Here is a 15962-nt window from a genome sequence, read left to right on the forward strand (position 1 = left end):
GCTCAGCACCGGTGAGTCTCAGCTCCGCTTCTACTTTGACCTTTCACACTTGACTCCGTAACGCTATGACAACCTATTTCCTGATTGATGGCTGTGTGTTCCTGGGTTCTTACTGTTACTTGTTGTTGTTGATCATAGCATTGGGATGTCAAAAGAAAAGTTTCTAATTTCATGTTATTGTATTTTCGCTCTACATTTTCAACATATAATAGAAGGGGAAGTGCATAGGCATGACTTTTAATATATATTTTTTTTTAATAAAAAAAAATTCTCACCTTTATTTAACCAGGAAGGCTAGTTGAGAACAAGTTCTCATTCACTGGGTTATTGAACACATTTCCTGTTGTGTTTCCCTTTGGTGCCAAAGGATGGTCTGGGAGTAAGACACACAGAGGTTGATATGTTATGTTGTCCTGTCCCCCAGTGCCAAAGGACGGTCTGGAGTAAGACACACAGAGGTTGATATATTATGTTGTCCTGTCCCCCCCAGTGCCAAAGGACGGTCTGGAGTAAGACACACAGAGGTTGATATATTATGTTGTCTTGTCCCCCCCAGTGCCAGAGGACGGTCTGGAGTAAGACACACAGAGGTTGATATATTATGTTGTCCTGTCCCCCACAGTGCCAGAGGACGGTCTGGAGTAAGACACACAGAGGTTGATATATTATGTTGTCCTGTCCCCCCCAGTGCCAAAGGACGGTCTGGAGTAAGACACACAGAGGTTGATATATTATGTTGTCCTGTCCCCCCAGTGCCAAAGGACGGTCTGGAGTAAGACACACAGAGGTTGATATATTATGTTGTCTTGTCCCCCCAGTGCCAGAGGACGGTCTGGAGTAAGACACACAGAGGTTGATATATTATGTTGTCCTGTCCCCCCCAGTGCCAAAGGACGGTCTGGAGTAAGACACACAGAGGTTGATATATTATGTTGTCCTGTCCCCCACAGTGCCAGAGGACGGTCTGGAGTAAGACACACAGAGGTTGATATATTATGTTGTCCTGTCCCCCACAGTGCCAGAGGACGGTCTGGAGTAAGACACACAGATGTTGATATGTTATGTTGTCCTGTCCCCCAGTGCCAGAGGACGGTCTGGAGTAAGACACACAGAGGTTGATATATTATGTTGTCCTGTCCCCCACAGTGCCAGAGGACGGTCTGGAGTAAGACACACAGAGGTTGATATATTATGTTGTCCTGTCCCCCAGTGCCAAAGGACGGTCTGGAGTAAGACACACAGAGGTTGATATATTATGTTGTCCTGTCCCCCAGTGCCAAAGGACGGTCTGGAGTAAGACACACAGAGGTTGATATATTATGTTGTCCTGTCCCCCCCAGTGCCAGAGGACGGTCTGGAGTAAGACACACAGAGGTTGATATATTATGTTGTCCTGTCCCCACAGTGCCAGAGGACGGTCTGGAGTAAGACACACAGAGGTTGATATATTATGTTGTCCTGTCCCCCCAGTGCCAGAGGACGGTCTGGAGTAAGACACACAGAGGTTGATATGTTATGTTGTCCTGTCCCCCAGTGCCAGAGGACGGTCTGGAGTAAGACACACAGAGGTTGATATATTATGTTGTCCTGTCCCCCACAGTGCCAGAGGACGGTCTGGAGTAAGACACACAGAGGTTGATATATTATGTTGTCCTGTCCCCCACAGTGCCAAAGGACGGTCTGGAGTAAGACACACAGAGGTTGATATATTATGTTGTCCTGTCCCCCCCAGTGCCAGAGGACGGTCTGGAGTAAGACACACAGAGGTTGATATATTATGTTGTCCTGTCCCCCACAGTGCCAGAGGACGGTCTGGAGTAAGACACACAGAGGTTGATATATTATGTTGTCCTGTCCCCCACAGTGCCAAAGGACGGTCTGGAGTAAGACACACAGAGGTTGATATATTATGTTGTCCTGTCCCCCAGTGCCAAAGGACGGTCTGGAGTAAGACACACAGAGGTTGATATATTATGTTGTCTTGTCCCCCACAGTGCCAGAGGACGGTCTGGAGTAAGACACACAGAGGTTGATATGTTATGTTGTCCTGTCCCCCCCAGTGCCAGAGGACGGTCTGGAGTAAGACACACAGAGGTTGATATATTATGTTGTCCTGTCCCCCCAGTGCCAGAGGACGGTCTGGAGTAAGACACACAGAGGTTGATATATTATGTTGTCCTGTCCCCCACAGTGCCAGAGGACGGTCTGGAGTAAGACACACAGAGGTTGATATATTATATGTTATGTTGTCCTGTCCCCCCAGTGCCAGAGGACGGTCTGGAGTAAGACACACAGAGGTTGATATATTATGTTGTCCTGTCCCCCAGTGCCAAAGGACGGTCTGGAGTAAGACACACAGAGGTTGATATATTATGTTGTCCTGTCCCCCAGTGCCAGAGGACGGTCTGGAGTAAGACACACAGAGGTTGATATATTATGTTGTCCCGTCCCCCAGTGCCAAAGGACGGTCTGGAGTAAGACACACAGAGGTTGATATATTATGTTGTCCTGTCCCCCACAGTGCCAAAGGACGGTCTGGAGTAAGACACACAGAGGTTGATATATTATGTTGTCCCGTCCCCCAGTGCCAAAGGACGGTCTGGAGTAAGACACACAGAGGTTGATATATTATGTTGTCCTGTCCCCCACAGTGCCAAAGGACGGTCTGGAGTAAGACACACAGAGGTTGATATGTTATGTTGTCCTGTCCCCCAGTGCCAAAGGACGGTCTGGAGTAAGACACACAGAGGTTGATATATTATGTTGTCCTGTCCCCCAGTGCCAAAGGACGGTCTGGAGTAAAACACACAGAGGTTGATATATTATGTTGTCCTGTCCCCCCAGTGCCAGAGGACGGTCTGGAGTAAGACACACAGAGGTTGATATATTATGTTGTCCTTCCCCCCAGTGCCAGAGGACGGTCTGGAGTAAGACACACACAGGTTGATATATTATGTTGTCCTGTCCCCCCAGTGCCAGAGGACGGTCTGGAGTAAGACACACAGAGGTTGATATATTATGTTGTCCTTCCCCCCAGTGCCAGAGGACGGTCTGGAGTAAGACACACAGAGGTTGATATATTATGTTGTCCTGTCCCCCCAGTGCCAGAGGACGGTCTGGAGTAAGACACACAGAGGTTGATATATTATGTTGTCCTGTCCCCCCAGTGCCAGAGGACGGTCTGGAGTAAGACACACAGAGGTTGATATATTATGTTGTCCTTCCCCCTGTCCCCGTCCCCCAGTGCCAAAGGATGGTCTGAAGAGTCAGACAGTGTTTGATGAGATCCGGATGTCCTACATCAAGGAGTTGGGGAAGGCCATCGTCAAGAGGGAGGAGAACTCCAGCCAGAACTGGCAACGCTTCTACCAGCTCACCAAGCTTCTTGACTCCATGCACGAGGTACACGTTACACTTCTACATAGGGCTACATAATACAGTTAGTTACCAGTAGTCTTAGCGCTACATAATACAGTTAGTTACCAGTAGTTACCAGTAGTCTTAGGGCTACATAATACAGTTAGTTACCAGTAGTTACCAGTAGTCTTAGGGCTACATAATACATTTAGTTACCAGTAGTTACCAGTAGTCTTAGGGCTACATAATACAGTTAGTTACCAGTAGTTACCAGTAGTCTTAGGGCTACATAATGCAGTTAGTTACCAGTAGTCTTAGCGCTACATAATGCAGTTAGTTACCAGTAGTCTTAGGGCTACCTAATGCAGTTAGTTACCAGTAGTCTTAGGGCTACATAATGCAGTTAGTTACCAGTAGTCTTAGGGCTACATAATGCAGTTAGTTACCAGTAGTCTTAGGGCTACATAATGCAGTTAGTTACCAGTAGTCTTAGGGCTACATAATACAGTTAGTTACCAGTAGTTACCAGTAGTCTTAGGGCTACATAATACAGTTAGTTACCAGTAGTCTTAGGGCTACATAATGCAGTTTGTTACCAGTAGTCTTAGGGCTACATAATGCAGTTAGTTACCAGTAGTCTTAGCGCTACATAATGCAGTTAGTTACCAGTAGTCTTAGGGCTACATAATACAGTTAGTTACCAGTAGTTACCAGTAGTCTTAGGGCTACATAATACATTTAGTTACCAGTAGTTACCAGTAGTCTTAGGGCTACATAATACAGTTAGTTACCAGTAGTTACCAGTAGTCTTAGGGCTACATAATGCAGTTAGTTACCAGTAGTCTTAGCGCTACATAATGCAGTTAGTTACCAGTAGTCTTAGGGCTACCTAATGCAGTTAGTTACCAGTAGTCTTAGGGCTACATAATGCAGTTAGTTACCAGTAGTCTTAGGGCTACATAATGCAGTTAGTTACCAGTAGTCTTAGGGCTACATAATGCAGTTAGTTACCAGTAGTCTTAGGGCTACATAATACAGTTAGTTACCAGTAGTTACCAGTAGTCTTAGGGCTACATAATACAGTTAGTTACCAGTAGTCTTAGGGCTACATAATGCAGTTTGTTACCAGTAGTCTTAGGGCTACATAATGCAGTTAGTTACCAGTAGTCTTAGCGCTACATAATGCAGTTAGTTACCAGTAGTCTTAGGGCTACCTAATGCAGTTAGTTACCAGTAGTCTTAGCTACATAATGCAGTTAGTTACCAGTAGTCTTAGGGCTACATAATGCAGTTAGTTACCAGTAGTCTTAGGGCTACATAATGCAGTTAGTTAGCAGTAGTCTTAGGGCTACATAATACAGTTAGTTACCAGTAGTCTTAGGGCTACATAATACAGTTAGTTACCAGTAGTTACCAGTAGTCTTAGGGCTACATAATACAGTTAGTTACCAGTAGTTACCAGTAGTCTTAGGGCTACATAATGCAGTTAGTTACCAGTAGTCTTAGGGCTACATAATGCAGTTAGTTACCAGTAGTCTTAGGGCTACATAATGCAGTTAGTTACCAGTAGTCTTAGGGCTACATAATACAGTTAGTTACCAGTAGTTACCAGTAGTCTTAGGGCTACATAATACAGTTAGTTACCAGTAGTCTTAGGGCTACATAATGCAGTTTGTTACCAGTAGTCTTAGGGCTACATAATGCAGTTAGTTACCAGTAGTCTTAGCGCTACATAATGCAGTTAGTTACCAGTAGTCTTAGGGCTACCTAATGCAGTTAGTTACCAGTAGTCTTAGCGCTACATAATGCAGTTAGTTACCAGTAGTCTTAGGGCTACATAATGCAGTTAGTTACCAGTAGTCTTAGGGCTACATAATGCAGTTAGTTACCAGTAGTCTTAGGGCTACATAATACAGTTAGTTACCAGTAGTCTTAGGGCTACATAATACAGTTAGTTACCAGTAGTTACCAGTAGTCTTAGGGCTACATAATACAGTTAGTTACCAGTAGTTACCAGTAGTCTTAGCGCTACATAATACAGTTAGTTACCAGTAGTTACCAGTAGTCTTAGGGCTACATAATACAGTTAGTTACCAGTAGTTACCAGTAGTCTTAGGGCTACATAATGCAGTTAGTTACCAGTAGTCTTAGGGCTACATAATGCAGTTAGTTACCAGTAGTCTTAGGGCTACATAATGCAGTTAGTTACCAGTAGTCTTAGGGCTACATAATACAGTTAGTTACCAGTAGTTACCAGTAGTCTTAGGGCTACATAATACAGTTAGTTACCAGTAGTTACCAGTAGTCTTAGGGCTACATAATGCAGTTAGTTACCAGTAGTCTTAGGGCTACATAATGCAGTTAGTTACCAGTAGTCTTAGGGCTACATAATGCAGTTTGTTACCAGTAGTCTTAGGGCTACATAATGCAGTTAGTTACCAGTAGTCTTAGCGCTACATAATGCAGTTAGTTACCAGTAGTCTTAGGGCTACCTAATGCAGTTAGTTACCAGTAGTCTTAGCGCTACATAATGCAGTTAGTTACCAGTAGTCTTAGGGCTACATAATGCAGTTAGTTACCAGTAGTCTTAGGGCTACATAATGCAGTTAGTTACCAGTAGTCTTAGGGCTACATAATACAGTTAGTTACCAGTAGTTACCAGTAGTCTTAGGGCTACATAATACAGTTAGTTACCAGTAGTTACCAGTAGTCTTAGGGCTACATAATGCAGTTTGTTACCAGTAGTCTTAGGGCTACATAATGCAGTTAGTTACCAGTAGTCTTAGCGCTACATAATGCAGTTAGTTACCAGTAGTCTTAGGGCTACCTAATGCAGTTAGTTACCAGTAGTCTTAGCGCTACATAATGCAGTTAGTTACCAGTAGTCTTAGGGCTACATAATGCAGTTAGTTACCAGTAGTCTTAGGGCTACATAATGCAGTTAGTTACCAGTAGTCTTAGGGCTACATAATACAGTTAGTTACCAGTAGTCTTAGGGCTACATAATACAGTTAGTTACCAGTAGTTACCAGTAGTCTTAGGGCTACCTAATACAGTTAGTTACCAGTAGTCTTAGGGCTACATAATGCAGTTAGTTACCAGTAGTCTTAGGGCTACATAATGCAGTTAGTTACCAGTAGTCTTAGGGCTACATAATGCAGTTAGTTACCAGTAGTCTTAGGGCTACATAATACAGTTAGTTACCAGTAGTTACCAGTAGTCTTAGGGCTACATAATACAGTTAGTTACCAGTAGTCTTAGGGCTACATAATGCAGTTTGTTACCAGTAGTCTTAGCGCTACATAATGCAGTTAGTTACCAGTAGTCTTAGGGCTACCTAATGCAGTTAGTTACCAGTAGTCTTAGCGCTACATAATGCAGTTAGTTACCAGTAGTCTTAGGGCTACATAATGCAGTTAGTTACCAGTAGTCTTAGGGCTATATAATACAGTTAGTTACCAGTAGTCTTAGGGCTACATAATGCAGTTAGTTACCAGTAGTCTTAGGGCTACTCGCACTCAGACCATGAAACCAAGCCAGCAGTGGTATGCTGCTGGTCTTAGGGCTACTCGCACTCAAACCATGAAACCAAGCCAGCAGTGGTATGCTGCTGGTCTTAGGGCTACTCGCACTCAGACCATGACAAGGAAAAAAACAAGAGGATGAGGGTGAGATGCAAAACTTAGTTTAATGACGCCACATGATAACCTGTTTGTATTTTTCATATAAACAATGACTTACTCTTTGGCTATTATTCGGTTTCGCTACTGCAGAAAATGTTTTAGGCCTAACAGAGTTACTGCTTTAATCTAACAATATAATGCTTCTCTTTATAAATAAAAATCTGATTCAAAATTTACAAATTATACCTATCTGTATAGATGTATATCAAATCTCATTTTTATTTGTCACATGCGCTGAATACAACAGGTGTAGACCTTACCGTGAAATGTTTACTAACAAGCCCTGAACCAAAAATGAAGTTTTAAGAAAAATAATAGCTGTGAAAATATTTACTAAATTTATATTTTTTTTTTAAATACAAAAAAAGTTATACAATAAAATAACAATAATGAGTCTGTATACAGGGGGTACAGAGTCAATGTGCTGGGTGCAGGTTAGTCGAGGTAATATGTACATGTAGGTGGGGTAGGTAAAGTGACTGTGTATAGGTAACAAACAGCGAGTAGCAGCAGTGTAAAAACAAAGGGGGGGTGGGTCAATACAAATAGTCCTGGTGGCCATTTGATTAATTGTTTAGTGCAGCCTTATGGCTTGGGGGTAGAATCTGTTACGGAGCCTTTTGGACCTAGACTTGGCGCTCCGGGTCTATGACCTGGGTAATGCAACTGGTCAGGATGCTCTCGATGGTGCAGCTGTAGCACTTTCTGAGGATCTGGGGACCCATGACAAATCTTTTCAGTCTCCTGAGGGGGAAAAGGTGTTGTCGTGCCCTCTTCTGACAAGTACAGAGCCTTCAGAAAGTATTCGCACCCCTTGACTTTTTCCACATTTTGTTGTGTTACAGCTTGAATGTTAAATGGATTCAATGTATATATTTTTTGTCACTGGCCTACACACAATGCCCCATAATGTCAAAGTGGAATTATAATTAAATTGAAAATGAAATGCTGAAATGTCTTGTGTCATAGTATGCAACCCATTTGTTATGACAAGCCTAAATAAGTTCAGTAGTAAATATTTGCTTAACAAGTCACATAATAAGTTATATGGACTCACTCTGGTTGTAATAATATTGGTTAACATGATGTTTTAATGGCGACCAGATCTCTGTACCCCACACATTCAATTATCTGGAAGGTTCCTCAGTCCAGCAGTGAATCTCAAACACAGATTCAACCACAAAGACCAGGGAGGTTTTCCAATGCCTCGCAAACAAAGAGCACCTATTGCTATATACAGACATTGAATATCCCTTTGAACATGGTGAAGTTATTAATTACAATGTGGATGGTGTATCAATACACCATGTCACTACAAAGATACAAGCGTCCTTCCTAACTCAGTTGCCGGAGAGGAAGGAAACCGCTCAGATATTTCACCATGAGGCCAATGGTGACTTTAAAACAGTTACGGAGTTTAATGGCTGTGATGGGAGCAAACAGAGGATGGATCAACAACATTGTAGTATCTCCGCAATACTAACTTAATTGGCAGAGTGAAAGGAAGGATGCCTGCACATAAACAATATTCCAAAACATTCATCGTGTTTGCAAGGCACGAAAGTAATGATGTAAAACATTTGGTAAAGCAATTCACTTTTTGTCCTAAATACAAAGTGTTTTGTTTGGGGCAAATCCAATACAACACATTACTGAGTACCACTCTCCATATTTTCAGGCATAGTGCTGGCTGCATCATGTTATGGGTATGCTTGTTATCATTAAGGACTGGGGAGTTTTTCAGGATAAAAAAAATTAAACGTAATGGAGTTAAGCACAGACAAAATCCTGGAGGAAAACCTGTTTGTCTGCTTTCCACCAGACACTGGGAGACAATTTCACCATTCAGCAGGACAATAACCTAAAACCTAAAACACAAGGCCAAGTCAACACTGGATTTGCTTGGTAAGAAGAGGGTGAATGTTCCTGAGTGACCGAGTTAGTTTCGTCTTAAATCTGCTTGAAAATCTATGGCAAGACCAGAAAATGGTTGTCTAGCGATGATCAACAACCATTTTGACGGAGCTTGAAACATTTTGAAAAGAATAATGGGCAAATGTTACACAATCCAGGTGTGGAAAGCTCTTAGAGACCCAGAAAGACGCACAGCTGTAATCGCTGCCGCAGGTGCTTCTACAAAGTATTGACTCGGGGGTGTGAGTACTTATGTCAATGAGATATTTCTGTATTTAATTTTCAATACATTTGCAAACATTTCTAGAAACATGTTTTCACTTTGTCATTATGGGGTATTGTGTGAAGATGGGTGAGAGATAATTTCTGAAAGCACTGTATAAAGAAATGCAGGGCTCTGTCTCTTTAGGGCTGGCCTAAGCTTCTCTTCCTTTATATATAATAAACATATATTAATACACTACATATACAAAAGTATGTGAACACCCCTTCACATTAGTCAATTCGGCTATTTCAGTCACACTCGTTGCTGATGGGATTATACAATTGAGCACACAGGCATGCGATCTCCATAGACAAGCATTGGCAGTAGAACGGCCTTACTGAAGAGCTCAGTGACTTTCAACGTGGCACCGTCATAGGATGCCATCTTTCCAACAAGTCAGTTCGTCAAATTTCTGCCCTGCTAGAGCTGCCCCGGTTAACTGTAAGTGCTGTTTTTGTGAAGTGGAAGCGTCTAGGAGCAACAATGGCTCAGCCACGAAGTGGTAGGCCACACAAGCTCACAGAACGGGACCACCGAGTGTTGAAGCGTCTTGCGTGTAAAAAATATAATGTATATAAATGGGTTTCCATTTCCGAGCAGCCGCACACAAGCCTAACATCACCATGCGCTATGCCAAGCGTCAGCTTGAGTGGTGTAAAGCCCGCCGCCATTAGACTCTGGACCAGAGGAAACGCATTCTCTGGAGTGATGAATCACGTTTTGCCATCTGGCAGTCCGATGGATGAATCTGGATTTGGCGGACGCCAGGAGAAAGCTACCTGCCCGAATGCATAGTACCAACTGTAAAGTTTGGTGGAAGAGGAATAATGGTCAGGGGCTGTTTTTCATGTTTTGTGGTAGGCAACAGTTTGGAGAAGGCCCTTTCCTGTTTCTTCATGACAATGCCCCTGTGTACAAAGCGAGGTCCATAAAGAAATAGTTAGTATAGATCGGTGTGAAAGACCCCTGACCTCAACCCCATCGAACACCTTTGGGATGAATGCCGACTGCGAGCCAGGACTAATCACCCAACATCAGAGCCCAACCTCACTAATGCTCCTGTGGCTGAATGGAAGCAAGTCACTGCCACGATGTTCCAACATCTAGTGGAAATCCTTCCCAGAAGAGTGGAGGCTGTTATAGCCGTAAAGGGGAGGACCAACTCCATGTTAATGCCTCTGATTTTGGAATGAAATGTTGGACAAGAAGGTGTCCACATAGTTTGTCACGTTGTGCCTGACACGTTTAGTACTCATATCTCCGACAGCTGAATCCGACAGTGGACAGTTATTGTTTTAGGAAAGTAAGAACCGAACCAGCACGGGTCTGTTTGGGTATCTTTTTCCATCTGTCTTTTCGTCACACGTCTGATTGTCCTCCGGTCCATTCGAAACGGGTCTGTTTAGGAAATAGATATATTTCTGCATTTCGGGTCGGGTGCGAAAGCCACGGATTAATTTCCCCCGTGCGTTTACTGTGAACACTGAGGCTGTGCCCGCTTTAAGTTAGATTGAACAGTGGTCAGGTAGACTACTGTGGCTATTTGATCATAATGTAGTTCTATCAGGGTGGGCAGCAGGGTGGGCGGCAGAGTAGCCTAGTGGTGAGAGTGTTGGGCTAGTAACCGGAAGGTTGCAAGTTCGAACCCCTGAGCTGACATGGTACAAATCTGTCGTTCTGCCCCTGAACAGGCAGTTAACCCACTGTTCCTAGGCCGTCATTGAAAATAAGATTTTTTTCTTAACTGACTTGTCTAGTTAAATAAAGGTAATAAAAAAATAAAGTGGCCTACCATCAAAAACAATGGAATAAAATACATCCCATAACATTAAAACATGGGAATAGCTGTTCTATCATTCAGCCTACAGTAGCAGCCAATGTGTGGTTTTCAATGCTGGCCTACATTCCATGAGACTTTTGGAAAAAACATGCAGGGCTTATCAGCTTGTCCTTCAGACAAGGAGGTGACTGAAAATGTTTTTTTTGCAATAAACCACAAAATAAAATTCATTATTGTTCCCATACCATTTTTTTTTACAGAGAATCAGACAAGTTATGCTTCCCTCTTACACTCTACCTATTGGCTACTTATTCAAGCCTGTCTCAAAAAATGCTGCCTCCCGGTGGTCTGGAGCTCAATGCTGCCTCCTGTTGGTCTGGAGCTCAATGCTGCCTCCCGGTGGTCTGGAGCTCAATGCTGCCTCCCGGTGGTCTGGAGCTCAATGCTGCCTCCTGTTGGTCTGGAGCTCAATGCTGCCTCCTGGTGGTCTGGAGCTCAATGCTCTCCGATCTACACTAAGAACATCTCTGTGACCAACATACAATAGATAGACATGTCAAATGTTCTGCTTCCCTCTAGATGGTTGGTGGGCTATACATAAACATGTCAAATGTTCTGCTTCCCTCTAGATGGTTGGAGGGCTATACATAAACATGTCAAATGTTCTGCTTCCCTCTAGATGGTTGGTGGGCTATACATAAACATGTCAAATGTACTGCTTCCCTCTAGATGGTTTGTGGGCTATACATAAACATGTCAAATGTTCTGCTTCCCTCTAGATGGTTGGTGGGCTATACATAAACATGTCAAATGTACTGCTTCCCTCTAGATGGTTGGTGGGCTATACATAAACATGTCAAATGTTCTGCTTCCCTCTAGATGGTTGGTGGGCTATACATAAACATGTCAAATGTTCTGCTTCCCTCTAGATGGTTGGTGGGCTGCTGGATTTCTGCTTCTACACGTTCGTCAACAAGTCACTGTCGGTGGAGTTTCCAGAAATGTTAGCAGAGATCATCAGCAACCAGTTACCAAAATTCAAAGCCGGGAGCGTCAAGCCCCTCCTCTTCCACCAGAAATGACTGTGGTGCCACTGCCCGTGTCCACCACAGAGACACAATGCCTTAAAATCCCCTCACCTTCCCCTGACAGAGGGAGACAGGGAAGAAGAGAGGCTGTTTTGGGAGAAATTATACATTGTACAGGGGTTTGTTGATTTTGGGGGATGAAACGAGCGCTATCGAGGAGGAAGGAGAGATTTGCCAAGAGGCAGAAGATGAGACGGAGAGAGCAGAGGATTTTTGTTTTGTTTAACATCCAATTAATAGAATACATGTTTTCACAAGTTGAAGTATAATCAAGGATTGAACTAAACTAACCCTTTGTGTTTTCTCAGGTGTATGACCCGCAGAACTTAACAATATCCAGATGAAATAAGTATCTATATATACAGATTATTGAGATGATGATGATGTCTTAAGTTTCTGCTGCCACAGTGTATACAGTTTATTATACAGGTCATTTCTTACCTCGGCAAAGGTAACACTATAACTATCTTGTAATGTTATTCTACAGGTTAACCCACTGTGTATTCCTATACCTGTTGCTGTTTATAGGACGTTGTTGTAACAGAGTTCATTATCAAAATCACATGACGTTTTTTTTTCTTTGTAACTGTCATTTTCCAAACGCATGTTGCATTGATTTAAAAAAAAGTTTTAAGTCAGGTGTAACGTGATGAAATTGTTTTATATAATGAAAGCGTACAGTACACAGTTCACAGATCTTTGTGTACGTTAAGCTACCTGCTGGCTGCCAGGTTCACACCGTCGATCAGAAAAAGGGAGAGGGGGAAAAAAGTGCCTTTTTTTTATCTTAAAGTCAGGTTTTAGCCGTTCTCTCTCTGACTGCCCGAGGATGTTCTTCTTTCACCGTCACGGTTGACCCTCAGTGGGATTGTTTTGTTTCTATTACATGCCGTGGCAGTCAGTTGAACTATTTAAAATGGCTGCCGTGTTAGTCTGTTGCTAATGTAGCTCAGTTATGGCTCCTCGGTGGAAACTATAACAATAAGATCAGTAGATTTAAATAATACTCCCAATCTGCATACAGTGTTCACCTGATCTCTTGTACACGTCTCATTTTTAAATACAATTTTAGTACAATGACCCCCCCCCCCCCCCCTCTACCATTATGAGAGAATGTAAAAGTACATAGTAAAGAGCATGGCTTTAACTCTATTTGATGTTTGTAAAAGGAAGCTATTAATTGTCACCTTTTTGAACTTATTTTTGTCAGCAAAAGTACTTTTGTCCATCGATGAACTAATACCCTCTTCCTGTTGCTTTTGTTTTAACTGTTGTTTTGCTAGTTGTTGTTTTTTGCCCATTTGACGTTATTGGAATGTCTCGGAGAGAGCGATGCGTCAGCCAATCAAAAATGGAGAGTGCAGATTCCACTTTTTTTCTTTTTTTTTATGTATCGACAGCCCCAAAACCAGAAGAGCTGGTTGCTGTGGTTTCCACTAAGATTTGATGGGAAAATGGCTGTTCTTGAATTTAGTTCTACAGTAGTTCTTGGTCTCTTAAGGAGAATATAAATAGTAACAGTCCAAGTCAGAGGGCCCAGTGTTGACCCTCAATACTCTACATGCTGGTTTCTGTATGAACACACTGGTGTTTGAATGGATATTAGAGTGGTGTGTGTGTGAATGAAACATGGGTATCTTGTCATTATTAATCCTTATAGCGCTTACATTCTGGCAACAGTGACATATCACTGACATATCAGACAATTAGACAATTTTATGAGATGAAAACCAGCAATACACAGGGGGTTCTGGAGAGGTGGACACTGATGGACCCTTCTCTAGGACAACCTCCCACTGCTGCTCACACAACAACCCCTTACTCACCCAGGCATCTTGCTTACAACATCTCAGCTCTTATTGTTTCTCTCTCGCACTGTGTGCGTGTGTGCGTGTGTGTGTGTGCGTGTGCGTGCGTGCGTGCGTGACACAAAGGTTTTCCAGTAAAGCACTTAGTACTAACTTCGTTCTCTGTCATCTTGTTTCTCACTCAAACTGTGAGCACGTCACAAATTACTCCCTGTTCCCTTTGTAGTGTGTTACTTCTGACCAGGGCAAGGCTCTGGTCCAAAGTAGTGCACAAAATCGGGAATAGGGTGCTATTTCAGACCGTAGTCTGTAGCTTAGTGGATGAGGAGGGGAAGAGACATAAACCAGGAGATATTTTGACCCGGCAACAGAGGACTGGGGTTTCCCACCCCTGTTCTAAGGGGAAATGGTTTTCTTCTTCTAAAAAAAAAAAGATGTTTTCATTGTCATGTAATTGGGGTTGTCACATTCCGTACATTTGAGGGGAATTTGTGAGAGTTGTTAACCTGAGACCTGAAGCCATTGAGAAGGTGGGATGTGTTCTAACTTACCTAACCTGCGTTTAAAAAATGCCATGCTAGTTATTTGTTTGTTGTTATTGGGTCTATTTACATGTTGGAAAACTGACATCTCTTATTTTCAATGCCAACATCTAATAAGAAGCTATACGTTAGTGATTCTTAAGAACAACTATACCATACTCAGGTTGTTGTCATTGGTTAAAAGTGTATGTGGTCATCTATGTTCACTGAAACTGTTTAAAACCAAAAACTTTTAAGTTTTGATTCCCAGAGTGTGTTTTTCTGACAATGAATTAACAGTCAGGTTAAATAAATGCTCTCCTGGCCGTCCAGGTACGTTAGTTTCATGCATACTGGACATGCCAAAATCATTACATTTTTCACACTACTTGATTAACCATTGTTAGCGTCCCAATCTATCCTAAAGGAAAACATTTATTTTCTTTCAATGGTGATACAAAAGTAGTTCAATAAAATTAGAAAATGAATTCTCCCCATCTAAACTGCTTGTGGATTCCCTATGGGTTATCATAGGAAATGATTAATTTAGTGTGGCTGTAAATCATTCTCTGCTGTTGCCTTTCATATAACCGGTATGAAGCCACAAACTACTCCCCTTATCCCAAAATGTATTGGTCTCTGTGGAATTGTATTGTGCAGTACATTTTTTTTTAATTTTTTACAAGAAAATCTGAAAATATGCAATAGAAATGACAAATACCTGAGTTACATGTGTTGATCTAAACAGAGATTATAGACATGTACTGTCATTTTCTTGTTTTCTTTTCCAATATAAGCTATTTCAGACAGAAAATGTTCACTTTAGTGAATGAACTCTGCAGGACAGATTTTCAGGAAAACGTTCAAGTGTCAATATATACCATTTGATTTAGACAGAGTTCCAGTATATTAGATTGTCTAACAGGTGGCCAAAGCAAATCCAGACTCAAAGTTTCCCTGTAGTTTCAGTAGCTCTTGGAACGACAGACGTACAGGACTGTCATATAACACATTTTATATATTTTTTTTTGGTGTACTAATATTATGAATATAGTAGTCAGTGAACAACAAAAAAAATAACTTCACACAAGCTGTTTGTGAAAGTAATCAACCAGCTTTGAACCTGACCATTTGCACTACCCCAAATATTATTTTGAAATTCTATTTTGTATAAAAACAGACGTTCACTTTTGAAACGTATTATCAAGGGCAGAATGATGATGATGATGATGATGATGATGATGATCTGGTATATGCTTTCCTTTGAAGATGGCTTGTTTAGCTTATAGACTATTTCAATTATGTACATATAACCCAATGTAAAGAAAAACAATGTTGTTATATTTCTCCCACAAATAATAATACTTTTCTATATCTCTATTATTGCTCATCTGTAGTAGATCATGTTGATGCTTTTCCTTCCATTAAATGTTGAACTACGTCTTCGTTGTGTGTGGTACCTTTTTCAAAACAAGACATTGTATGCAGATTGATCAAGTTAACTCACTTTTATCTGAACAATGAAAAAAGTCACCTTGTTGTCAGA

General features: G+C 41.9%; 1 protein-coding gene across 3 annotated transcripts in view; it reads left to right on the plus strand.

Annotated features, from left to right (window-relative positions):
- Positions 1-15857, plus strand: part of LOC135526722 (glucocorticoid receptor-like) — a 62792-nt gene extending 46935 nt beyond the window's left edge. For 2 of the 3 annotated variants that reach the window (XM_064955328.1, XM_064955329.1), the window contains exons 7-9: positions 1-11; positions 3245-3402; positions 11929-15857. The exon at positions 1-11 is cut by the window's left edge and continues 120 nt beyond it. In XM_064955328.1, coding sequence (XP_064811400.1) covers positions 1-11; positions 3245-3402; positions 11929-12081 — 322 coding nt within the window. In that variant the 3' untranslated portion in view covers positions 12082-15857. Of the gene's footprint in view, positions 12-424; positions 463-3244; positions 3403-11928 lie in introns of those variants that run through there. The other variant, XM_064955330.1, reaches the window with a different exon arrangement.
- Positions 15858-15962: the final 105 nt, after the last annotated feature.

The sequence above is a fragment of the Oncorhynchus masou genome, chromosome 32 (genome assembly GCF_036934945.1).
Source record: "Oncorhynchus masou masou isolate Uvic2021 chromosome 32, UVic_Omas_1.1, whole genome shotgun sequence".
NCBI classification, from domain to species: Eukaryota; Metazoa; Chordata; class Actinopteri; order Salmoniformes; family Salmonidae; genus Oncorhynchus; species Oncorhynchus masou.